The sequence below is a fragment of the Muscardinus avellanarius genome (genome assembly GCF_963383645.1).
Source record: "Muscardinus avellanarius genome assembly, chromosome: 2".
Taxonomy (NCBI): Eukaryota; Metazoa; Chordata; class Mammalia; order Rodentia; family Gliridae; genus Muscardinus; species Muscardinus avellanarius.
Window position 1 is genome coordinate 54,079,748 of NC_137787.1, and position 27,648 is coordinate 54,107,395.

The window sequence follows — 27,648 nt, forward strand, 5'->3', positions numbered from 1 at the left end:
TGTGAATATTATGCTAAATAAGATTAGCCAGTCTCCAAAAAAAAATAGTTGTCTGCTTTCTCTCGTGTGTGGAAGCTAGGTAGAAATTGAGAAACGTGGATAATCTCAGATAGAGGAGCAGAGACTCCAATGGAGTGATGGAGGAGATTTAGGAGAGGGAGGAGGTGGGATAGAGACATGAAGGATATAACAGTTGAAATAATTCTATGTCATATACTAAAACAGCAGTGCCAGTCTCTCAAAAACATGTACAGGGAAGGAGAAAGAAGAGGATAGGCTCTGGAGAAAAACACTCCAAGTGTTGCATGCATGTTTACTCCTCTCGCTCTACACCTCGGGATGATGTACAATTGCAGTGCATCAATAAAGACATTTTAAAAAAGAGCTCACGGGCAAGTTTTCTTGAAGGGAGGAATAAAATTATATCCGGGTCTCCAAACAAACGAGAACTCTGACTTTTAAGTATAGTTTCCTTAGCAGCTTACAGATAGCAATAGCGATGATGCAGCTCAGCCTCAAGGTCTGTGCTTGTTGCAAAGAAAGCTCGCCATGTGTTGGGAGCTTGGCAGACAACTCAGTTCTGAATCCTTTTATGTCCACTTTCTCTCATTTTTCTTCTTAAATGCACATGCGGCACAGCATCAATTTCTCTCCTCTCGCGTCTGTCCTACACACACACACACACACACACACACACACACACACACACACTTCTTTTCCTTCAACACACACACACACACATGCAGTCACACGCATTCCGTTTTATTTATTTATTTATTTAATTTTTAATCCCCAGAGGATTCACGGAGCAGGCTGTGTGCAGCTGCCGTGTTTTCCCTCGGTTAAATTGGCAGTTACCGGCTGTGTGGAGTTGCTAGGAGAAGGTGAATAAGCATGATTACCATATCAGTTGATGTACATATTCTTTCAGTAACAACCTGTGGAGCTCCGTGGTGTGTCTTCTGTATGGCTCTATGTGTTACTTTTCTCCTGGTTGTCATAAGTATTTGTTGCATTTATTGTTGGAGCAGGATATATTTTTAAGGGTTGGTTCCAGATCAATTAGAAGACAAAAGCCTTGGCATTTAAACGGGCACTTTTTTCTCAGGGTGGTGCTGCTGGGACTGGCTCCTGCCATCTGTTCCCGTGTTCCATCCTGCCCCCCTTCCGCTGGTAGAGAGGGGTTCTGCTGCTTGTGGAGTGCGAAAGTCATTCACGTTTCTCTCTCGTGCATAATAGAGCTGGTAAACTGGAGGAATTCTGATGCGCTTCAGTGCACAGAGCAGTAACAGATGAGCTGCTTTGGCGGAGAGCTGGAGCACTCAGTCGGTCAGTAGTACAGGAGCAGCTGCCATGTGGGGCTTGTTCCTCTGAGGTCAGAGCATCTGTTTGTACTGCTGTCTGCTTGGGGGTGGTGGTGATGTGGCTGTGGCTGTCAAAGTCAAGAGCAAGGCTTGCAGAGGCTTCCCTCGGCTTTGCACCTCCGCACTGTTTTGATAGATAAGAGATGCTACTGTACAACTGTTTGTGATTTGTAGGGGACTGAGGAATGCTTGTTCTGGCTGCTGAAACTGACTGTAACTGTATTGCCCTAGGAGCATCATCATGGGGTCGACTGCTGCGGACATCGAAGAATTGGAAAACACCACTTACAAGTACCTCATAGGAGAACAGACTGAGAAAATGTGGCAGCGGCTGAAAGGCATGTGAGTAAGCTCTTGGCTCGGTTCTATATTATTTCCCTCCCTAAAGATGTGACCATCAACACCACTGCTGGTGGGTGCTACCTGCCTTGCGGAAGTAGTGTTTCCCTTAGAAAGATTTTTCTCTTCGGTACTAAAATGTGTCCATCTCAGCCAACAACTTGTTGAAGCCTGGCTAGTTTTTTTGCACCTGCATGTTTGGGTAAAGTAAGGTAACTCTGGGAGAAGTCACTTGTCTGTTACACTCCGTGGCTTTATTACTGCATTCTGTATGTGCTATTTAAATATGTGGTTTAGGAATGCAGAGAAGTAACTAGGAAAGCTACTTGCCGGGTAATGCCGAAATACAATTTCCCTCAGGTAACTAGAGAGAAAAATGAGACTAGTACTTCTTTTTCGAACTGTTAACTAGGTTTTGAAAAATAAGGACAGGATCGATATGATAAGAGATAATTCTGCTTCATTGTGCTTGTTCTTTATGTCTTTAATAATAATTCTATAAGAAAAATGTTTATGTAGTAAAAATATTAGCAGCACTCCAAATTTAATAGTTTCAGTTTTAAACCAACCATTTTACTCCTGAGAGTACCAAACAGCCCACAATATTTCATGATACTTAATAAAATGGTTAAGGTTTTGCATTTATGTCAAGCTTGAAATGAAATCACTTGAGTAAAACTTTAATTGCCATGCTATCACCCTGCTATTTGTTTCTCTGTTTTTTTTTAAATTGTGTATCCTAATTCCTATTTAGTGTTTCCTCACGAAACTATTCTATATGCTTTATTTTAATTATGTCATAATTAAAAAATCAGTTCTAGTCTTTGGAAAAGATGTAAAATATAAACATTAGAGGCCACTGAAATTGCTTAGTATATTTTCAGATCTCAAAAGCAAACAGAGTATTTGATTTTCTACAATAGCTGAAGGAATACTACACCACATGAAATAGAGATTTTCTAGGATTCATGTCTTTAATGGGGCTACATACTATTTTATGAAATGCAGTATTTGAATAAATTTGATGTCACCATTTTGATATCTACTTTTTAAAAGAAAAATTCATCAAAGTTTCTTTAAAAGTCAAAATCCTTTGTGCTTTCTTCCATTTGACTACATTTAATTCTGTTTAAATATTTAAATAATGCCCTTTTATACTTCTTAGTACTTCAAATAATACAGGCATCACATTGTACCAATATCAGAACACACTAATAACATAAACAACAGTTAGCAAAGAATAACTTTTCAAAAGGAAGCCATCTTTATAGCATTTGAATAAACTAAAAAGATCTGTTTCTAAGTTCCACTGAAGATTTATGCTACAGCTTTTTGGTGGAATGATTCTTTCAAGATATAAGCAATCCTACTGAAGCAAATCACAGCTCACAAAATTAATTAGCATAGATGCAAATTAAACATTACCAGTCATCAGATGATTTGTGTCATAACCTAATGAGCAGACGAACATCTGCACTGGAAAAGCTATTCCTCAGATTGCAACCTAGTTTTGATTTTCTTCAGGACATTTTGTTTGTTCTATTTTTCTGTAGTCACTGGGAGGTATTTTATGATGGTAGATTTATGTATATGTCTATAAGAAATGTGAAAAGTGATTTTGTGCTTACCTAACACTTTAGGGAGAAGGTATCTGACTTTCACTGTATCAGTTAACCTCAATGAACAATCTGGCATTTTGTTTCAGAAGGTTGACTCATTCAACAGCAGAACTTCATGAACTAATAGAAGAATATATCCACATAATCACATACTAAATTAATTTCGAGCTATATGTACATACAACCACTAAATGACCATTTAAAAATCATTATTGAACCAACTAAAATTACTGCTTGATTTTGTATTAAAGAAGAAATTTGCATTTTGATACTATCACTTTGACTTGTAATTTGACTTAAGACTTTTTCAGTATTCTAGGCTTAGGTATGTCAAAGCAAGAAGGTCTAAATCTAAAATCTGCACAACTAATGACGACCAAATTATTTAATTATGGTCTTTTGTGGAGTCTACATTCAAAGCAGTGATATGAAGGACTCCCTATTGTATTGCTGAAAATACTTTGCCTATTTAAGATGCAGTACTGGGCTGGGGGTACGGCTCAGTGATAGAGCGCTCTCGTGGCACACGAGAGGCCCTGGGTTCAAGCCCCACGACCGAAAAAAATGTTTGCGCTTCTAAAATGCAATTTGGACTCAAACAGAATTTTAGTTTATCAAATTGCTAGTCCTAGAATTCTGCTTTTAAATATTGCCAATTAAAATCATGCTACTCATGAAATCTGTCAATATTTGTACAATAATTTTATTTTTGGTAAAATGGACTCAATACAGCCTAAAGATGTTTATTTGGAAAGTGGATTTTAATTTTTTTTTTACCACATCTAACTTATCAAATATGTTGACCTATTTCAGCAGGGTATTCTCTTTTAATTTGGCTTACTTATTTATTATGGGTGCACTGTAATATAAATCCTGATGAAGGGTGACAAAGGCATACAGGCACACAGCACTTACTGTCTACCCAGCCATAAAGAAGAACAAAATTATGTCATTTTTCAGGGAAATGGATGGAATTGAAGAATATTTCGCTCAATGAGATTAGTCAGTCACAAGAAGTGAAAGGTCCAATGTTTTCCCTCAATATGTACATTTTGAGATGAAATAAAAGAGATGAAATAAAATAATATTTATTCAATTATACTTGAAGCATGGGAAACATGAATCACTTCAGGTAGATATTTAGAGAAATACCTTCTATAGGAATTGTCATATAACATAACATTTTAGACTTTCTTTTTGAGTCCATAAAAACAATTTAAAAATGTTGTGACATATGTAAGAAACCTTGGTAAACTAAACTAAATATCAATTCTTCCTTATCATTAGTTTACTTCTTTCATTAAATTCTTTCAAAATCTCCGTAATATAATATCTGAGACACCATTATGTGGTGTCAAAACCTGATGTGCCCCAAATAATCTTTGTTTCTTTTGAAAAGAAAAGTTTTCTACTCCCATTCTCATATAGACTTCTATGCTTTTTTCTATTAATTTCCTTTTAAAGTTACAACCTTTTTCTTTTGGTATCTTCAGTCCATGTACTACCAATTTTCCACTTAGTGTGACAATTCAGATCTAAACTATGACTCACCACCTACAATGGTAGAACTTTTAGCAAATAACTATCAAATATTAGGTCTTTCACAAACTATATGTAAAATGAATCATCTACCTGGTCATAAATTATCAGTTGTTTAGGATCTGGGAAATGCTTTCTATTTCTCAGGCCATCTCAACATCAGATAAAATTTCTTCTTTAGAAGTTTCTTTTGACTCTGAAACTAAGCTGCTTCCTTCATACTAAGGAGAGTTATTATTGCTAGTTTTTGCAAAGAACACCAGTTATTGATTCTCAAATGGAAAGTCAATGTGAAGATTTTATATTCTTTTATTTATGTATAAATTTTCAATTTTAGAAATAATGCCTTTTTGTGTGATGGTGCTGTTGCTTTTTTTTTCTTTAAATAGACAAAGAGCTCTTTAACTGTGGATTTTTAAGAATTTAAACATATTTAATAACATTAGGGCTACTTTTTCTAGACAGCGTGACTGTCCTCAGAATTTAATGTAAGGGGTGACAGAATTTCCAGAAAACTTGATCAAGCAAAAAATTTCAGTGAAAATCATATGAAATTATAAAAACAAAATAAGTAAAGTTTGTTCAACAGAAGTCAGGAAAGTTTATATTTTTATAGATGGCCATAAATGATCCATTAAAACATAATATTCACCACTCCATAGTATTTGTTGCTAGTTCTTTCAGATTTTATAAATGGAGGACTAGAATATATCATAACTTCAGTTAGAAATTAACTTAATGTGTTTCAAAATGTACTTGTATAGACATACCTCCTTGTCTTTCCTATCCTGAAAAATGTCCAAATACTAAGATCTGGAGTTATAGTGGAGCCTGGTAATGCAAGCCTATAGTACCAATACTTGGAAGGCTGAGGCAGGAAGATCAGAGGTTTGAAGTTAGTCTCAGCAATTTGGTGAGGCTCTCAACCACTTACTGAGAACTGTTTAAAAAAAATACAAATATAAAGAGCTAATGTAGGTCAGAGGTGGAATGCCTCGGAGTTCAGAACTCAGTAACACACACACACACACAATCTAAAATTGTGACGACAGTTGAAAGACATCAAATTAAGCTTTTTTCTTACTGTGTCTTTGATGGATGGTAAACATGATTATTAGTAATGAAGGCTAAGACATAGAAAAACAGAAAATGAAGGAGAAAGAAAGAACAGCACGATACTTTAATTTCAATTAGCTGTTATAGTTGAAGAGGGCTGCATGCTGTACAGTTTTTCGATGAAGTTGCCCAGGCCCTATTATCAAGAAACACATATATGAGATAAAATATGTATTTTATACATACATATGTAGCAGAAATACATATTTGGAATAAAAATGGCAAAAATGTAAATGACAGGAGGTATTAGCACCATGCTCCTGCACTGAAATAATAGTTCAGAATAAAAAGGCATTATAGATAAGAAACTAATTTAATGCTTTTAAATTTCTTGCTTAAAACCCTTTAAAGCCCTCTAGGGCTCTCACTTTAGACTTTAGATCCTTCACAGGGTCTCTGTGTATCTGTTCAACATTCAAAGTCTCCTTTTACTCCCTTCCCTGTGGCCCCTCAACTAGACCCAAGGCTGACCCAGAGACATGCTGCTTACCACCCCTCTGCCTTTGTTTATTTAATTACTCTTCCTTTCCTCTCTCAGCTAGGTTTACACCTGCTCCTATGAGGCTTTTGGAGTTGTGTGGGGGCAGTGTCTCATGGTTACAGTGACTTTAAAGTGTTTCTGTATTCAGTGGGCAGCAGGATCCAGGCAAGCTAAATGTCCTTCATAACTGATAGCATTCCTTAATCAGAAAGAGTTATCTCACTTAAATGTTGATAGGAATCTTTTTTAAAAAGGCTGAGCTGGGCATGGTGGCGCACACTTGTAATCCCAGCATTTGATAGGCTGAGTCAGGATGATAGCAGTTTGTGGACAGCCTCAGGTACTTAGTGAGGCCCTGGGTTCCAGTACCATTAATGAGAGAGAGAGAGAGAGAGAGAGAGAGAGAGAGAGGGAGAGAGAGAGAGAGGGAGGGAGGGAGGGAGGGAGGGAGGGAGGGAGGGAGGGAGGGAGAGAGAGAGAGAGAGAGAGAGAGAGAGAGAGAGAGAAAAGAGAAGAAAGAAATGCTCAAAGATCTCTGTTTAAATTTTACTTGCAAAGAAAAGCCCCCTGGCCCTTTATTCTAGGTTAGTTTCCTCTATTTGGTTCATAAAGTAACCTAAACTTTTTTTTTTAAAATATCAAAAACCTACCTTCCCTAGTGGACCACAGCTTCTGAGCATAAGAGCCAAGTTCACTTTATTGTGTTTGTCCTGGGATATCCAACACCTAGTATGGTACTTGGCACATAAAAGATAATGTTGGTTTTTAAAAATAAATCAAATAATCAAACAATAGATACTGTAAATGAATAAGATTTTGAATCTTATGCTGACTCTGAACTAGAGAATTAGGTCATCCAGGCTGTCAAAATGGGACCTGAAGTCTAGTTAGAGGATTAGAGGTAGATTCACAGTTGGAATAAAGTTAGAGAAGATGGAAGAGAGTAATATTTTCTCATTACCTATCAGTTTTGGGGACTATGAAGATGTAAAATATTTATATTCTTATTTATGCCTACCAGTAGATTTAAGATGTAAGCACCCTAATTTAGTCACCTAGATAGTATTTGGTAGAACTTGAACTTGAACATAAATCTGCTCTGCTCTAAAACTCTTATTAATTAAAAAAATGAACTCATTCATTTTATTGAAAAAAGATATCATTCTCAGAGTGGTTGTCCAGAAAAGGATTTAGAGTGGTGCTTCTCAAACTTGGTCCAGGAGAATGCCCATAACAGATGGGGCTAATAGGAAGGTTTTTCTGGATTATCCAATGTAATCACAAAGTTACTGAAAGTGGAAGAGAGAGTTAGAAGAGGAGGTCAAAGTGATGTGAGGCCAAAAGAACCTGACTCATTTTGCTAGCCTTAAAGGTGGAGGAAGTGGGCCATGAGCCAAGGTGTATGAGCAACCTCTAGAAGTTATAACAGGTAAGAAGACAAACTCTCCCTCCAGAATCTCCAGGAAGAATGTCATCATGCTGACACTTTGATTTTAGTGACAAAATCTGGATCAGATTTCTGACCTACAGAATTGAAGATAATTGGTGTGTTTTTAAAGTTATTAAGTATGCGATAATTTTGTTATAGCAGCAGTAAGAAAATAAACTATGCCTCCCATACCAGAATAATACGGTACTTCATCAGTATAACCATTCTCTTTCTCTCTATTTCTTACACACACACACACACACACACACACACACACACACACACACACACACCTAGAGGTGAAGACCAACCTAGGTGATGTCAAGTCTAGGTCACAATGTGTCTATCACACATCTGAGTTAGTCTTTACCCATAGCCATTAAACAGCTCACTGTCCCTCCACTGAACCCTGGCTTACTTGCCCAAACCACCAGGTTCCTTATTAATCTCTGATATTAGGGCTATATAGTAGATTAATTTCATGTTAAAGAAGAATGTTTCTGCTATTTGTCTTGGAAATTGCTGATAAATCACATTGTTCTCACATTGTTCACAACAACATTGTTGAGTATGTGATGGTTTTGATAGAAAATCATCTTAAAACTCCATCTTTGCCAGGCCTGGTAGCGCACACCACAGTTTCTAGGCAAGCTGGTGGGGTGGTAACTTAGTGAGATCTTGTTTCAACATAAAAAATAAACAGGGCTGGGGGTGTAGGTAGAAGGTAGAATGAACCTCCATTCAGTCTCTAGTAGAGAAAAAAGAGGAGGAGGAAGAAGAGGAGGAGAAGGAAGGAGGAGGCAGGAGGAGGAGGAAGAGGAAGAGGAGAAATCTGTTCAAACTAATTGAGTTTGAAGAAAGTAACCCCACCAAAATTTATTTACTTATTTTGGAGTATATAGAGACAATGTTAATCTCAATCCTTAGATTTCAGTGTATTATGGTTTATATAATGAACACTGTGGTGGAAAACCTTAGAGATTAAGAAACTGAACTCTGAGTGGGCACAATAATGTGTGCCTGTAATCTCAGCTGCTCGGGGGGCTGAGGTAGGAGTATGGTGCATCTGAGATCAACCTGGGCAACTTAGCAAGACTCCATCTAAACAGAGAATAAAATTAACTCCATAGTCAATTAGATTTTTCTAACATCACCTGTTTTTTAGACAACGACCATGGAAAAGTTAAGTTCTTCAAATGTACTTTTCTTATACGTAAGATCCAATGTTTCCTTAAATCACTCAGGCTGACCCCTAACTGGAGATTCTCTTACCTCAGTCTCCATTTGCTAGTATTACAGGTATACACCAGTGTGCCTAGCAGAACTTATTTTCTAGCAGAGGAAATTATTAAAAACAAGTTAGTGTGAGTAAGAAATTATCTCAGGAGAATGCACTGGGTGGTGATCAATTTACTCTGGAGCTGGGCATGGTGGTGCACCCTTATAATCCCAGTACTTGGGAGGCTGAGATAGGAGGATCACAGGTTCGCTGCCAGCCTCAGCTACTTGTGAAGCCCTTTGAAACTTAGTGAGACCATTTTCAAAGAAAAATAATAAAAAATGGGGCTGGGGGTGTAGCTCAGATGTAGAATGACACTGAGTTCAATCCCCAGTATCACAAAAAGAAAAAAATGTTACTCTGAGAAGGTATTCTGGTATTCAGAGGTGATTTTTCTTAGGTGACTTTTCCGCTAAGCCATAGACAGTATTGATATCCAAGATGTGGAGGTGAAAGAGGGTTCTGATAAATGATACCTTGAATCCTTGCCCAAGTTCAAAATTAAGTGAAGGAGCTGGGCATGGTGGTGCACACTTGTAATCCCCGCACTTGGGAGGCTGAGACAGGAGGATCGTGCAGGTTTGAAGCCAGCCTCAGCTACTTAGTGAGGCTCTCAGCAACTTAGTGAGACCCTGTTTCCAAATAAAGTATAAAATAGGTCTGGGAGTATAGCCCGGAGGTAGAAAGCCCCTGAGTTTCACCCCTAGTAATCACAAAAAAAGGGAAAAAGCATTAAGTGAAGTATAGGTTCAGGAATCCAGTAGATAGATATGAAAATGTCCACTTTATTGCAGATTAAGCTTGGGTTAGAAGAAATGGCTTTGGTGCTCAGTTAATAAATTAGAATTCTTCTAAATTCAAATTATCCCACAAATTGCACACTTCTTCAGCCGAGCACAAATCTCCCTTCCTAAACTTACATCAAGAGTTAAATCAGTTGAGCCGGGCGTGGTGGCACACGCTTATAATCCCAGTGCTTGGCAGGCAGAGACAGGAGGATCGCGCAGGTTCGAAGGCAGCCGTGCTGGCTTAAGAGACCCTGTTTATATATATATATATATATATATATATATATATATATGTATATATATATATATATATATATATATATATATATAATATATATAGTAGGTCTGGGAGTGTAGCCCGGGAGTAGAAGGGCTTCCAGGAACCTCAGTATCACCAAAAAAAAAGAGTTAAATCAGTTGAGATCTATCTATCTTCCTTCCTTCCTAGCTCTATTTTTATTTTTTGCTTTGAAACAGGATCTTATTAGGTTGCTGAGAGTCTCACTAAGTTGCTGAAGCTGACTTTGAATCTGTGATACTCCTGTCTCAGCCTCCCAAGTACTGGGATTACAGGCATATGCTACCATGCCCATCTGAGACTGTATTTTCTACATGCACAAAACTTATTTGCTACACCTGGAGTAAGAACTACCAGGTCCAATTCTTTCTCAGAATTCACAAACCAAAGGAGTTTCTCCTCTGCCAAAAGAATATGAAAACCAGCAAAGACTTCCCCAGTAGAAGACTCTTTCACTTAAAAGAAAGAATTGGGATTTGAGAATTCATCTATTGCTCAGATCAAGAGAATAAAGACTAATAAAATAATGTGTATCGAGAAATACAGCACAGTAGCTGGCACAAGGTAAGCTTTCAAAACACTTGGAATAAGTAATATTAATATAATTAATTTCCCATAACCTCATCCAACCTTGCATATAGTCTATCAAGGCTATTCACCTTCTTTATGATCTTCTCCAAGTTGATTTTTTAATGCCTCAGTTTCCCTATTTGTAAAATAAAAATGATAATATTATCTAACAGGTGTTGAGGAGATTAAATACATTAATACTTGCAAATTGCTTAGAATGGTGTCCGGAATTCAACAAGTCCTAGCCATGATCATATCATTGTTATTACTAATATTATATGCAGAAGTAGATTCCTGTTTTTTTCAGGTACGTTTCTTACTAGAAATGGTGAGCAGAGTAAAGATGTTCAGGTGAGGAAAAGAGGCTTCCTCTTTTCTCAGAGGAAGTAGTCTCACAAGGGCTACTTCAAACATTTCTTCACTGGACTTTTAAACTCGAGGACTGTTTTCCTAGGGTGGGGCTAGAACTGCTGAGGGAGTGAGATCCGAGGAGAGTGGGCTGGACTTGAGAGCTTCCCTGGTAGAACTGGCTTGATGGCTCTTTATTTCAACTTCTTGCAGTAGCATTAGAATGGAATTTAGGTCTCCATAATCATGTAAGACCTAGGGCTAGACTGATGTTCCAGTCACTCTGGCTTGAAAATAATTTTTTAGGTCTTTCCCTATCCCACGCTGGATCTGGCTCACAATGGATGTGACTTATAAGTAATTGCTATCAGTTCAATATCCATGTCTTTGCTCATTCATCTATTTTAGAAAATGACCTATTATCATTACTTTATTTACCATATTTCAATCCTAGTCAAATGTAAGCATTCAATCCTTCACTGATTACCATCCAGTAAAGGACTGTGCTATCAGCTTTTTGAAAATGAAAGTGCTCATTAACATCATTAAGCAGACAGTGTAAAAGGCTCATGAGAACCACATATTCCACAAATCTGGTCTGAGTACAAATAGGCAAGGGTAACTACAGTTAAGGAAAAGCACAAAAATGCTAATAGATCATCAAAGGTACACAAATGAATGCTGTAACTCCTGTGGTTTTTCTTTTAAGCTGTACTTTCTTGAAGCTGTTTAAAGTTATATTTTATAAAGTATTCAAAACCAAAGTTTTATTACATAGGCCTCCCCTAAAATGTACTAGCATACAGATGATTTTTGGTAGGCAAAGTGTTAATATCTATAGCTACTCATAAAATTTTATAATGGGCTGTGAAAAAATAGTAAAATATCTAAGCACCAGTCTTCAGGAAAAGAAAACAGAAATCAACCTTAATTCAAATCTGTATAAGAAGGATGATCTAGAAATTTGTGTGAAATAGGTCCTAGATAATTTAGAAGAAGAAAATCAAAATAAACATGCTAGAAAAGCAACGGAGTGCTGATTACAGTCCACTCAAAACTGGACTTTCTAAAAAACCTGTACAACTTGGATATCAATCACACTTGTGATTTGTTCAAACTGCTTAAAATAACGTCAATATTGAATCATAGTAGTAATCATGCCTCAGAATTTTGTTGTGCCTTATGCTTTCTGAAAGGCTTGCCTTTTGATCTCTGTATCTCAGAACAATGATCTTTAGTTTTCTTGATGAGAAAATGGAACCTCCAAGACATCAAGTGACTTGGCCAATGTTTCAAAATTACTAGAATAAAGGCTATGTTCTTAGGCCCATACATATTCCACTTATCCTTGACTTGTATAATTCCACTTAACACTCAAGACTCACTATAAAACCTGACATTTCAGGAGTTAAAAACTCTTCTCTTATTTTGATTTCTCCACAGCCTTGCCATCTGTCTGCCGAGCTCTGCATCCTCAAAGCTGAATACTTGGCATACGCTTTGAATGTTAGAAGCTCCTCGGTTCTGCCTCTCTCCTTCTGTAGGACATGCAATACCGTTACCTTTTTAATTTATTAAGCAATGATCATACTTAACATCTGGAGGGGAATGTGACTTTTAGCCCCCTCAGATCCTGGGCCTTTGCAAAGTCACTCTAATTTATTTGGCCTTTGTTCCCCAAACCACAGAGGCAGAAAACAAAGCACACTGATAATCTTGGTGTCCATCTCTTAAGATTTTTGCCAATAAAAGATAAAACTGAGAGTTTTAGTGGTTAAAACTAGGTGTTTTAAGCTTGCTTGTACTACCTTTACTATTTTTAATACACAAGATTTTAAAGTATACCAGAATGTTATTCTTCAAAGAAAAATGAGTAGTCTTTTCACCTTTTGGTTTATTTCAGAAACAACAGCTTGGTAAAGTTTATTCTGTTTTATTTCCCAAAGAAAATATAAACCACATCTTTTCTTGACTGCATTTGGAGATGGATAATATATGGATTGGGGATCTCCTAATTTTCAGAACTCAAAAAATTTCTACTCTTTCCATATGTGCAAGACTCTTGATACTTTATTGTCTAGCAAATTTTTTCTTTATTAACTTGAGTTTTGCATAGGTCAACCAGACAACCAAGCACAAGACATATGAGTGAGTTCAGACTAGACTTCTCAATTTCCTCAAAATTTTGATGAAATTATAAGTTCTTATTTATTTTTTAATTTTGATCACTAAAATGTGGAGTAGTTTATTATACAACAAAAGTTAACTGATAGCCTATATATTTATATGATTTTTCTCTGGTTTCAATAGATTCTTCTATCACTTTTCTCACATAATTTTTATTTATTTCTGTGACCTAATTGATAGCTAGTATTTCAGAAATTATGAAAATAAAAACTAACATCCTTCTTTTTAGAAAATCAGCCCAATAAAATTCTCCTCCACATTATTTTTATTAGCAACAATATCAATGACATGTATTCACTTACAATATTTCTTCCAAAAATCTGCTCTTTCAATGGTTTGTGTATTGAAGCTGCATTACTCTTAGATTTGGGTAAACAGATATACTATCCCATCAAATCAAAGAGAAGTATAGAGTAAGGCATGGAAGCTGCACAGTTGCATAAAGGAAGATGGTTTGCATCCTGTTACCCTAGCAACAGGCACTAGAAAGGCTGGGGCTCTCCACACATCCTGTTGCCCTGACAACAGGTCACACAGGGCATGGGAAGGCTCAGTTCCTAGTCTTCTAGGCCTCTTCTCTGCAACCAAAAAGAAAAGGGACAAACTGATGTTACATCTTATTCCTCCCCACCTACATATTTATTCTGTCATTCAAACCACTCTGGTATAAGATCATCTTTTCAGATATAGAAAAAGAATACAAAACCTCAGCTTTCATATTCAAGAGCTTAGAACATTTGCTAGTTTTTATTGGTCCAAAGGAGTAAATGATAGAAAAAATGAGAAAGAGGAAATTAAAAATGAGTAGAAATAATAAATTGTGGATATCAGAGAAGTAGACAAGAATAACTTAGCAGATGAGAGCTGATTTGGAGTGTGCATCTTTTCACCACTGCAGCTAGGCTAAGCTAAATTTTGGAGAGTTCCTTGGAAGGAGACACATCTGTTAGACTACTGCCTATTTGATTACTCCCACCTTATGATCAGGCAATGCACAACCAATCATCATTAAATGATGTTATGTTACAAAATTTTTATCAATCTTATTCTCAATGCAGTACTAATTTTTCCATTTTGATTTATATTCAGCATTTATTTCATTTCATCACTCATTATTTCTTACCATGTAAAGTTGATATTAAAGCAATCTGGTCAAAAGTTTTTCCTTCTCTCTATTTTTGTTTCTTAAGAAATTAACTTGATTATATAAAAGAAACAATACTTAATTTTATTGCTGGAACTAAATATTGCTTTGCCTCCATAATTTATGGCTTATATAAAATAGCTATCTATTAAAAACTGACAAATACCATTTGTTTTAATATCACTAAACATCACCAATTTTTCTGTGAACTACAGTAAAATCTTAATTTATGTCTTTCATTTTAAAGGTAGAGTAATAATTGTAAGTTTCATACTAAGCCAGAAATCTTATTTGGTGAAGACAAAAATGTTAGCAAAGTTTTCTCATAAAACAGGAAAAGGTATCTGTGGTAAAAAGATTTTTAGTTTAAATTAAATTGAAAGGAAGTATAGACTGGAGAGGAAGTATCTTTGGAGAGTTTAATTATATTAAAGTTGAATTTCTGAAAGACCAGGGGGGAAAGTTGGGGTCATTAAACTCAGATAAATATTCCAAATTATCTTAAACTCGATTAGGTGACCCTTCTAGATTCTCTAATTGCCTTTTATGTTTTATTATTGTTGTTCATTTAATTGCACTGCCTTCTAGAGAATTCCTAATCTTCCCTTTGAGGTATAGAAGAGGCTATACCTCAAAGGCTATAGAGCTTCCCAAGAGGCTAGAAGTAGAATCCTTCTGTTCATTATTGTATCCTTAGTGCCTCACATAGTAAGTCACATAAAGCAAAACTTAAATGTGTGTTGATGTTACCAACGTTAATTGGCCAATAAGTCAACACTTTACAATAGAATGGCACAGCTCATAAAAACTATGAATTTTTTAGCAGCAACATTAATTCAGGCTAGAAGGTCAAGTATGTTTTTAAGCTGCTTCTGGAGAAATAAAAACAATGAAATACCAGAAAAACCTGACCAGTAGAGATTATTGAACATGTTACTCTACCACAGGCAAAATAACAACAAAATAAAAAACAAACCACTTTTAAGGGAACTTGAGATTTAGGATTGTCAGAAGGGATAAAAAAATAATAATATAATTCAAGTGCACACCTCCTGAGTCTGGCACAGAATAAGCATCTACCAGTGTGATTGCTGCTACCTTTGTGGCACACTATGTGTAAAACACTATGTTTTCTTTTTCTCATTTCTCTGCCAAATATAAGGTTGAGGAAAAAGTTGATGCTAGGTAACTCTATCATGGGTAGAATGCAAAGGAGACTAAGACATAGACTGAATTTCTTACTTCAAGAGTCTAATTTCTTAAGTTCTCTATCACTCATAATCTAGGAAAACTCAAAGTCTCCTTTCATGATATAGTTAAATAATTAGGATTATGTTGAGAATATCTTTCTGTGATTAGAGAATGTTCTGACCTCACGTGGACTCGTAGCCTGGGGAATTCGCAGTCAGTGCAGACTGCTGCTGTGTATTCTGTATGTTAATGGCTTGATGAAGTTTCCAAACTGTACTGAGTCAGACAGAAGGAAATAACCTGACTGAACTCGGAGAAAATCAGGATAAATATTTCAGCATTCATTTCTAAGCTATAGTTTCTTGTCTTCTACTGAATTGAAGCCCAAGCCTCTCCTTGAAAGTTTCTCAAAGAGAAATTTACAACTGCAAAGCAAGGAATCTTAAAATTTACCCAAGTGACTGAGCAATATTAAACTATTTTTGCATTTCATTTTTACCAGTCATATGATATGCTTAAGGTGTGTGACAAGGTTTTTAAACTAAAGCTACCATTTTCAAGCAGACATTTAATATTTTTGTTCTCTGCTTTTATCCTGTCATAAGAATCATATTTCAATTAGGGATAAATATTTGTGAAATGCATATCAAAAGATGCTCTTATTTAAATGATAATCCACCTATCCAAAATGGAATCATGGATTAAGAAGATCATATATGCTTAATAACTGAGCATGTTTCAAAATGAAAGCTGCATCCAAAACAAAAATATCCAGCTTAAGGAATTAAAATATTCTCAGCATTATTCCTCAGATCACTAGATTATATATCCTCCCTTCTATTTTACATGAGAAAATATTTTTTTAAATTCCCTACTACATTTTTTGCTAAATAAAAATTGATAAAATACAATGCATAAAAATGTTTCCTGTTTACTTTTATTTTTATATTTATTTGCTTTCTAGTTCTATGCTAAATTTGTATAATGTACACTTTCTGTCATTAGAGAAGTAGACAGATCTGCTGATAGTATCTGGAAAATAACAAAAACATGGAAGCACATTAGAACACCTTGGACTTAGAAACAGGTTGCCAAATGATCTTAAACTCCTTAGAGAGAGGAACTGTTTAAATTCACAATAAAATTAGAGAATCAAACCTTTGCTTGATAAATTCAGATTTTTTTGTTAAGCATTTGTCTCGTGGATATAGAAGAAAACATTAATTTACAGTGTGAGTCACACTATGGTTATCTGAGTCACTGATTGGAACTATCTTTAGAGTCATTCAGAAAAGATGAGAGTTGGAGCCTAAGTTCATCCAGACTATTCTGACACATAAAAAACATTCAGGTACTTTGGAAAGTAGACCAATACCCTTTCATTAACTCAACTCAGTTGACTTAATACAATTCATTTAACATAAATTCATTTGCTGGGTACATGGAAAGTTCCGGTATTACTCTAAGGACTAGGAATGTAATGACCAACTAGATAGAAACAAACCCTGAGCAATAGTAACCATTTTTGCATTTCATTTTTACCTTACATTTTAATGATGAGGATGGATGATAGAGAAGAAAAACAAGTAAACAAATAAGTAAATCTGTAATATAATATTCATTAAAAAAAAAACAGGGTAAAGTAGAGTTTTAGTCAGCATTATCACCACTGTGCTCCCCAAACCTGACATGCACAACTTGGAGAAAGAAGGATTTACGAGCTTACAGTTCTGTAGGTTAGGGAGATTTCAGTCTGTGTTAGGTCAGTTGGGTCTGTAAAGCTGAGGGCATGGTGGTGGGAAGCAGAGAGACAGGAAGAGAGGAAGACTGTGCTCAGCTCTTCATGGCAGTGGTGGGGGCAAGAAAGCAAGGATCCAACCCAGAAAAACACTGTCCCTGGCCACTCCTCTGGCAGCCATATTTCACCTCTAACACATGAGGTATTGAGGACATTTTAGTCCCAAATCAGGCAACAAAGTTCCTGAGAACTATAAAAGTCGCTATTTAAGAAAAGAGCTTCCTCTTTTCAGTGGACAGTGATTTGTGAAAAGCAACTTAATGAAGTAAGGAGTGAGCTACACCTAGGACCAATACATTGCATTCTGTACACAGGGAAGCCAAGCAGAAACCCCAGCTGGATGCATTTGGCATGTTTGAGGGAAAACAATAAGGCCAGTGGGGATAGAATGCAGGTGAGGCAGAGTGGAAGAATTGAGTGTTTAGAGAAAGGCAGAGGTCAGATTATCTAAAAGTCCAAGAAGTTATGATGAGAAATTAAGACTTTGTATCCTGTAACATGGGAAGCCTTTGGAGTTTTGTAGCAACAGAGATTAAGATTTTCCTTAGATTTAAGAAGACGTCTATGCCTATTTTGTGGCAAATAACACTGAGAAGTGGGGAACCAATCAGGTGTATCTGTTAGGAGGTATATGGCAGTTCCCCAGGGGAATATTTGGTAGCTTTAGTGACATTGGTACTTACAGTGATGGGAAGAAATTCCCTAGCAGATTCCTGAAATGATGGATAGTACAAAGCCTTATATTTGCTGCTTTTCCCTATACTTACAACCTATGATAAAGCTTAATTTATAAATTATGCACCATTTAGAGATTAACAATAAAAACTAATAATAATATAGGACAATTATGACAATATACTGTAATAAAATTTTCACAATCACTACTTATGTTCTTGAGGGCCATCACTAAGTAAAACAAGGTTTACTTTAGCACAAGTACTGTGATGCCAGAGAGACAGCTGCTAAGTGATGAATAGGTAGGTGCCAGGTATAACATGGATATGCTGGACAAAGGCCTCGTTATGTCCCAGGCAAGACAGTGCCAGGCCAGGCAATCATGAGATTTCATCATGCTACTCAGAACAACACATGATCAGAAATTTATGAGTTGCTTATTTCTGGAATTCTCTATCTAATATTTTTTTGGTTGTGGTTGACCTTGAGTAACTGAAGCCACAGAAAGCAAAACTATGGATAAGGAGGACTCTGTATTCAGATTCAGGGCATTTGAATTTAAAGCAGACTGGACTCACCAATGAGATAGTGGTGTGAGCAGTAAAAAGAATGAAGCATAATGCTGTGTGTGTGTGTGTGTGTGTGTGTGTGTGTGTGTGTGTGTGTGAGAGAGAGAGAGAGAGAGACAGAGAGACAGAGAGACAGAGAGACAGAGAGACATGAACAAGTGTGGGTCTCTAGCATCCTGTATGAAATTCTTGGATTGTTGGGCCCAGATGTGACCCAAATTCATAACTTTTCAGATTTTAGGAAGGTAGTAACATATATTTTCTCCAAATTATAAAATTCCCAATGGGATGTGTGGTAGGACTTTTTTTTTTTTTTTTTTTTTTTTTGGTGGTACTGGGGTTCCTGGAAGGCCTTCTTCCTCCGGGCTACACTCCCAGACCTACTTTATACTTTTTTAATTTTGGAAACAGGGTCTCTTAAGCCAGCTCAGCTGGCTCCGAACCTGCGCGATCCTCCTGTCTCCACCTCCCAAGCGTGGGAATTACAAGAGTGCACCACCATGCCCAGCTGTGGGGTAGGACTTTTAAAACATATCTGGCCGGGCGTGGTGGCGCACGCTTGTAATCCCCACGCTTGGGAGGCAGAGACAGGAGGATCGCGCAGGTTCGAAGCTAGCCGCGCGCGCTGGCTTAGGAGACCCTGTTTCCAAATAAAAATGTAAAAATAGGTCTGGGAGTGTAGCCCGGAGATAGAAGGGCTTCCAGGAACCCCAGTACCACCAAAAATAAATAAATAAATAAATAAAAATAAAAATAAAAAAAATAAAACATATCTGCAAAGATACAGGTAGGTATTAGAGGCAACACGTGAACATTACATTGGAGATCATAGTTCACGGCAGGTTTTGCTGCCAAATGAGCCATGAATCTTGGAATGGCCATTAGACATCCAAATGGCCTTGATAAATAGACAGGTGATCAGATAATAGGGATCAGACCTGAATACCTAAGTTTTGGAATAGTTAACATGTAGATGTATTTAATGATCACAACACTAGATAAAATCTCCAGGGAGTTAAAATTGGTATGGAAAAAGAATCAAGTGTTAAGCTCTCAGGCACTCCAACATTTATAGTAATGTAGACCAAGGAATGACCAGTGTTACATAGCAGTCCCAAATAAAAAAGAAGGCTATATTTCAATATGAAGATTATTTTTCATGCTCATTGCATGAGAATGTCCAATGTCATATGTTGCTAAAAGGTTATGTACATGGACTGACCATTGACAACTGATTTTTGCATTATGAAAGTCTTCAGTAATCTTGGTGAAAGACTCTCAAAGAAATGATAAGAACAAAAATCCTCTTCAAAGTAGGTAGCACAGATGATTGTAGAAATGGATGCAATTTACATCTCACCTTTTAAGGCTTTTTTTTTTTTTTTGTAAAGGCAATCATAAAAGTAGGGCGATGGGGGAGTTTGAAGGTAAAGGAGTTTGTTAAATGTGGGAAATATTAGAGTTTTCTTTTTGGACTACTGATCACAAGGAGTTTGTAGGAAGTGAAAATCCAGTGTGGGAGAGAGCCAGAAAGAAAGAGACCGAAAGGAAATAGAGCAAAGGCAGAATGAGAGGACTGGCAAGTAGGTAGGTGAAAACTTGGTGACAGCCCCTTATGGTTACTTTTCTGATTTACTTCTCAGTGAGATGGAAGAGAGGCTACTTTCAGAGAGCAAGCAGGAGAGACAGGGCATGGCCTCTGAGAGATGGTGGAAACAGTGAGAAAGAGTGCAGTGGAGGAAATGCGGTAGAATAGCAAGCAGTGTGACAGTCCCCAGCGGTCACAGGCATGTATTCAGGGTGGCTCAGTCTCCTCATGTGCCCTTTACCTGCTGCATTCTGTTCAGTGGCTTCCATGAGGGCTCTGGGCAGATGCAGAACTAGGTTAGCAGAGCTCTTATTTTGCCAGAACACTAAAGAGTGATGGAGGAAGAGAGCAGAAACTAGGGATTGAGGGCCTCTTTCACGGCATGAGAACCTGACTCATCAGGAAATCTCCATTGGGTAAAAAGAGAAAAGAGAACAAGGGATGAACAATGGACAGTGAGCAGTGCATGATATCAGGAGGTTGGAGGTGGGGAAGGGGTAATGAGTTTCTGGATAGCCACGGAAATCAAGACCTTTTATACTTCCTAAAGCCCATAATAGTTATATAATAAACACATATTGTGTGTAGATAAGTTATACAATATTTCATTATGAATACACACCACTTGTGAAATGAGTATATATATGCCTATATATGCCATTTTAGTTTTTTCCCTTTGTAGAAGACCTCTGTGAGCTCCTTTGCATTTCGTTACTAGGTTTTTCTCTTCAAAACAGAAGAGGCTGTTGGAAGCCTGGCCATTCCTGCAAAGAAAACAAAGCTGGCAGGTCTAATTTTAGATGCTTTTCCTTGACAACAGCTTTTTAATCATTGCCTATACAACAGTAAAAAATTGCTTCAGAAATTAATGAGACTGTCTTTGGTCAAGGAAATTAAATTCCCTTAGACACTTGAATTTTTTAGTGTCCCCAAAATACATAGCAAGGCTCTCCCTTCACCTTTTGTATGGGACTATAGTTTTATGGTTTGTGGCACTGAAGGGGGAAGATGATCCCATCTCAGTGCATGGCTCAGTAACAACAGTGCACATATGCAAGAAAGGAGCACTGTAAATATGGTTGAACTGCAGGACGTGGAGATGGTTTTGCCACACGAGTGTTGCTGCTGCTTTTCTCTTTACACTCACCATAGCTTCCGTTGACCTAGACCAGACTTGTAAGTTCCCTCTTGAGAGCCAATTGTTTTCCAAGTCTGCGTATACTAAGCAAGCAATTAACTGTCCCTATCCCTGATGCTTTTGTTACCAAGAGGGAAGTCTGCCTTGATTGAAATTTTATAACAAATTAGTTGTGTGGGTGCACACACAGACACACACACATAGTTACATGAAATAATAATATATAATTGTGTACTTGGTATAAATGCAACTGCCATTCAATAACTGACTATTGTGTAGATTAGAAGTAAAAGTCATTGATTCTTTTCATTTTTATCACAATGTCATTATATATAGAATTTGGTGGTTCATGTTTAAGAATTACAAGTTTTCAGTATAAATGTGACTTAGGGATAGATTTTGCATCTACTTTTGGTGTTTAGGAAATTGAATCTTCTGTTGTATGCAATAAGCTAGTTTGGGGATAATTATCTAAGTTGATATTAAAAATTAACTTTAAAAAATTTTTGCCAAATTTCTTATTTGAAATGGCAGGGTTATCTCCAGGTAATTATTACTAAAAAAAAAAATAAAAATTACAAACAGTAGTGTCTTTATTTTTGATTCAGTAACGTAGGTTTTACATGGGAACCAATATTTTTGATCTGAACTTTTAAAAAACTGACACACTATAATTGCACATACTTATGAGGTACAATGTGATAATTCAATACATGTAGCATATAATGTGTAATGATCAAGTAGAGATAATTAGAATTTACCTCTTTTAAAACATTTACTGTTTGTGTTGGGAAACTTCAAACTCCTCTCTTATAGTTCTTTATAAAAATATAATAAATCATTGTGAATTACAGTCACCCTATTGTATAACAGAACATTAGAACTTATTCTTGCCGTGTTACTGTATTTCAATAATACCTGTTATCTAACCTCCCTCTATCCTCACTCTCTCTTCCCCTATGGCCACTATTTTACTCTCTACTTCTAGGAAACCAACCTTTTTAGATTCTGCTCATGAGTGAGAACATGTGATATTATCTTTCTATGCCTGGTTTATTTCACTTAACAATGTCCTGTAATTTATTACATGTTGTGTGCATCCAATAACAGGATTTCATTTTTTTCAATGGGCAAATAATATTTCATTGTAAATACACACCACATTTTATTTATATATTCATCTGTTAATGGACACCAAATTTGATTTCACATCTTGGCTCTTGTGAATAGGGCTACAATCAATACAGAAGTGTAGCCTCTCTCTGATAAGCCAGTGCTTCCCTCTGGCTGAGGGTGGGTGATGGGGCCGCCCAGCCGTTTTCTGAGGCTAAGTCACTCAACATGTTCAAATAATTCTTGCAATTCTTGGATGCTTTATGAGAAGTCACCCTAGGTGATATGATACTGTTCATTTTAAGGTTGGAAAATTGAATTTTTCCACAGTCCCTGGAGTTCCTCTCTTGCTTCTCTTAACTCTGAGGATTGGACGAATATTAACTGGAACTGCATGACCCCTAGTTATTTTGCTACCAAAGCTGAATTTAAATATTTCAACTGCCAGCCATACACTTTTGCTAGGTCTTTAAAGAAATATAAATTTGGCTTGGTACTAATTCTTTACATTGTGTAGCACTTTTGTATTAAAAATTAATTTTAAAATTGGAGGAGGGAGGTGAGGAGAATAAAAAGAGAACTGATGTAGGAAACAGGTCAAGAAATTCTATGTTCACATATGAAGTATCACTATCAATCTCACTAACAAGTGTGGGGTGGGGTGGGGGTTCGGTGGGATGCCGAGAAGCACACCGAGTGCTGCGGGCATATATGTGTGTGGCATTTTCAACCTCATTAGGGTGTATAATATGGTGTACAGATAAAAGTACATTTTATTTTTTTATTTTTATTTTATTTATTTATTTATTTATTTATTATTTTTTGGAGGTATTGGGGGTGGACCCCAGGGGCTTTCTACCTCTGGGCTATACTCCCAGACCTATTTTATATTTTATTTGGAAACAGGGTCTCACGAAGTTGCTGAGAGCCTCACTAAGTAGCTGAGCCTGGCTTCGAACCTGTGCGATCCTCCTGTCTCCACCTCCCAAGTTCTGGGATTACAAGCGTGCGCCACCATGCCTGGCTATATTTACTTATTTATTTTTGGTAGTACTGGAGTTCCTGGAAACCCTTCTACCTATGGGCTACACTCCCAGACCTATTTTATACTTTTATTTGGAAACAGGGTCTCTTAAGCCAGCACGGCTGGCTTCGAACCTGTGTGATCCTTCTATCTCAGCTTCCCATGCGCGGGGATTACAAGCGTGCACTATCATGCATGGCCTAAAATTATATTTAAAAAAATTTATTCTAGGCTGGGCGTGGTGGTGCACGCTTGTAATCCCCGTGCTTGGGAGGCAGAGACAGGAGGATCGCACAGGTTCGAAGCCAGCCTCGCTGGTTTAAGAGACCCTGTTTCCAAATAAAAAAATAGAAAATAGGTCTGGGAGTGTAGCCCGGAGGCAAAAGTGTTTCCAGGAACCCCAGTACCACCACCAAAAAAAAAAAAAAAAAAAAAAAAAAAAAAATTCTAACTTTTATTAAAGTAATAAAATGACCTTATAAGACAATAAAATAGTTTTTCTCTCTCTCCTTTTGTGTTACCTAAGTTGGTTTTCTTTTTTTTTTTTTTTTAATAGCACCGGGAATGGAACCCATGGGCATTGTACCTCCTAGCTACACCCCCAGCCCTATTTTTTATTCTTTATTTTGAAACACGGTCTCACTGAGTTGCAAAGGGCATCACTAAGTATCTGAGGCTGTCCATGAACCACCCTTCTGTCTCAGCTTCCCAAATGCTGGGATTACAAGCATGCACCACCACACCTGCCTAAATTGCCTTTCTGAGACATTATTTTTTGTCTTTTAATATTTCTTCCTGCATTGATATCTAAATTTTAAAATAATAATTACATATGATTATCTCTATTTTAAACATTATTTACTGATTTCAGAGAGTAGTGAATAAAAATATGGCATTTTAGAACAAGCTCTGACTATTCCCTGTGATATAATTTCTCATCCTTCTGTCACAGATCTAGTAATATTCCAGTGAATCAATATCTGGTATTTATAGTATTATGACTTCACTTCTGAGCCACAGCAGAAAATGTGAATATAGAGTGGCTTTCCTTGTTTTTCTTGGAATTAATAAATATCTCATTTCAACTGTTAGGTTTTTTTTTTTTTACCTCAGTTATTGCATACCTATCACGAGTTCCTTCCAAGTGCTCCAAAAGAATGATCAAATACCCTTTAATATGTTTCTCATACTCTCATGACCATCATGCATTTTTTTCTGTCCTGTTTTTCTTCTGGAAACATTGTTTTCCCAGTATTTGTCTTACAGATCCTTCCAGGACTCTAAAGCCTTAGATACAGCTGGGACTGTCCTTGGCTTTATTCTGGGAAATCCTTTCAACATCCTCTTGGGTTGATTCTCTTGTTTCCTAGATTCCATTCTTTCTTGGTTGAATTTCATATAGGGGATAGGGGTTTCCCAACAGTTCCTGAGATAGGGCACTTGGGCATTACATTTTTAAAAGAGCATTTGTACGTGAAAATATCTTTTTTTTTTGACATAGCTCAATTGGCTTCAAAATAAGGAGTGAAAAATAATATCAGAATATTATTAATATGGATCCATTGTCTTTTAATTTCAATATTGCTACCAAAAAGTCAGATGCAACTCAGTTCTCTCTTTATAAAGGGTGTTTTTTTTCTCCCAAATCCTGCAATTCAGAAATTTTCCTCATTTTTTAATTTTCTTTTGCTCTAATTTCACACTATTAGCCTTAATGTGGGAATTGTTATCGTAAGAAGATGGTTGGTTCTTTCAATCTGGAAATGCATGAATTTCAGTTTTGAGAAAGCATCTTCATTTTTTAAATTATAATTTTTTCTTTTTCTGTGTTCCTTCTTTCTGGCATCTTGATGCTACATTTCTAGGATTAAATCCCAAATGTTTATTTTTCTCTTCTTGTTAATTTTTGTCTTTTTTTTTTTTTAGGATTCAGAACTTTAATCTTCATCTTCAAAACTTCTAGTACTTTCTTAAGAACTGATTTCATTCTTATATTGACTGATTATTATTTGTAGTGCTCTATTCTTTTGTTATGGAATTAATAACAATTTTCACAGTTGTAATGTTAAATTTAGTTAACTAACATTTTTTCTTCTGTATGAGCAGCCTCTTTTTATGGAGTTTAGGTTTACTGTGTCTTTGTTGCATTATCTTTCACATGAAAGGCTTTCTTCTTATAACCCCAGCTACTTAGGGTGCTGAGGTAGAAGTATCACAAGTTTAAATTTAAGTAACATAGTAAGACTCAATCTCAAAAAAAAGAAAAAAAAAGACTTTCCTCAGAGGTCTGGTAATCCTTACCTGCCTTGTCACATTTAAAAGCCGATTCATATTCATTGTGAAAGGACAATGTTTGTTGAGGCCCACAGTAGGGCTTGATCATTTTGTTGAGTGATTACCAAATGCCACTATCCACAGATCTTTCTCTGGAACTTTTCGTTTCTTATATAGAAAAATAATCTAATCTTCTTCTTAGGATGTTTCAATCTTGTTGCATGAAATTTATAAATGAATGAGGGAAAAAGTCATGGTCAATGTTAATACTCTTTGCTATGTTATTTTTACTTACATTTTAAGTATAGATGTTTAATGTCAGTAAAAAAAAAAAAAAAAAAAAAAAAAAACAACAACAAAAAAAACCCTGATCTTCCATAATGATATGAGAACAGTAGTTGCTTGGTACTGAAGAGGAAAATTAGGGCCTAACTTCTTGTTTTATAGATTTTCAACCAAAATTCTACTTCCATCCCTACTCGGATTTGCTGACTTTCCCTTCTAATTCCTGCATCTTTTCAGGGTTCTTTAGGGTGTAACTTTTGCTTCTAGCTGTTTTCCTCAGCTAAGATTCCCACTCCTTCACCTACTTCTAAACTTCCAAAAATGATGGTTATTTTGTATCTTGTTACCTCCTTTCTCACTTACTTTGTCCTTCCTAGGAACTTACATTTTGCTCTTTTTACTGGCATGTTAGTGGAATTTTAGGAGGTAGCAATAATAAATGCATATGTTCAATTAGCCATGACCAAAAGGATGAGCTAAATACTTTCAATAATTTTAGAGTTATTTTAAATTTTTTTCACTGTAGTTATCTTAAAAGCTGTGAGAAAAGATCATACACCAATTCCTGCTAACATAGGTGATCATCTTAAAGAAATTATATCACAAAGAATTCAATGCAGGAAGCAGAAACAAAGCTGGCATTTGAAATTAAAAGTGATTCAATACAGGAATGAGATGCTTACAAAATCATAGGAATATCTAAAGAAGCTGGAAGTTGGGGGCCACCACCAATCTAGCAAGTTTTTCAACTTCATAGCTGTGATTTGGATTCAGAAATCTGCTACGGCTGGGCAGGTGTTATTGCCTTATGATAATGCTGTCAGTGCTTTTACATATCCGTAAAGTCAGTTGCTGAATGTGCAAAGGGAGAATCCAACTGACAAAACTGTTTCAATGGCCTGATCAGCAAAAAAACAATAGCATGAAGATGGATCTTCCTATTTTCGCCTTCCACTTATTTTGAGGGAGTTTTCAACTGCCTTACCTAATTCACATTTAGAATCTTAACTAAAATGGCCTGAGAATACAGATTTTAGCTTCAAACCTCTCCAAGCAAAATGAATCAATTTAAATTATCTGCCATATAATGCAGCTGACTTATGATAGACCCAAAGCTATACCCCAAGTTTGTGACTTAATATTTTTCTATTATTTTCATTCATTAAAAAATAGAAAATAATATGAAATATTAAAAATCTCTTTTCTTTAATATGTGTAGGATAGAGAGTAATTGGGATACAAGAGAAACTCCAGATGATGAGGAGAAATCTCAGGGGAGCCAGGGAGAGATATAGGGTAGGGGTGGGGGAAGATTTATTTTTATCAATAGAAATACTACCATAGACTATGTGTATACATGTGAATATATGCAAACATTAATCTGGGGACTTCGTACTGGGGGAAAATGGGGAGAGGAGTACCAAGAATGTGTGCATGTATGTTATTGTCAACATGATTTATATTATGTTAACTATAATGCACCAATAAAAGC

The 27,648-nt window shown here is 36.4% G+C and overlaps 1 protein-coding gene across 1 annotated transcript in view; it reads left to right on the forward strand.

The window, feature by feature from the left end:
* Nucleotides 1-894: 894 nt before the first annotated feature.
* Nucleotides 895-27,648, forward strand: part of PDE1A (phosphodiesterase 1A) — a gene marked incomplete at its 3' end in the record, with an annotated part of 343,986 nt that continues 317,232 nt past the window's right edge. Inside the window, exons 1-2 of the mRNA XM_080688950.1 lie at nucleotides 895-964; nucleotides 1,596-1,706. Of these exons, the coding sequence (XP_080545076.1) occupies nucleotides 1,606-1,706 (101 nt within the window). The 5' untranslated portion in view covers nucleotides 895-964; nucleotides 1,596-1,605. The remainder of the gene's footprint in view (nucleotides 965-1,595; nucleotides 1,707-27,648) is intronic.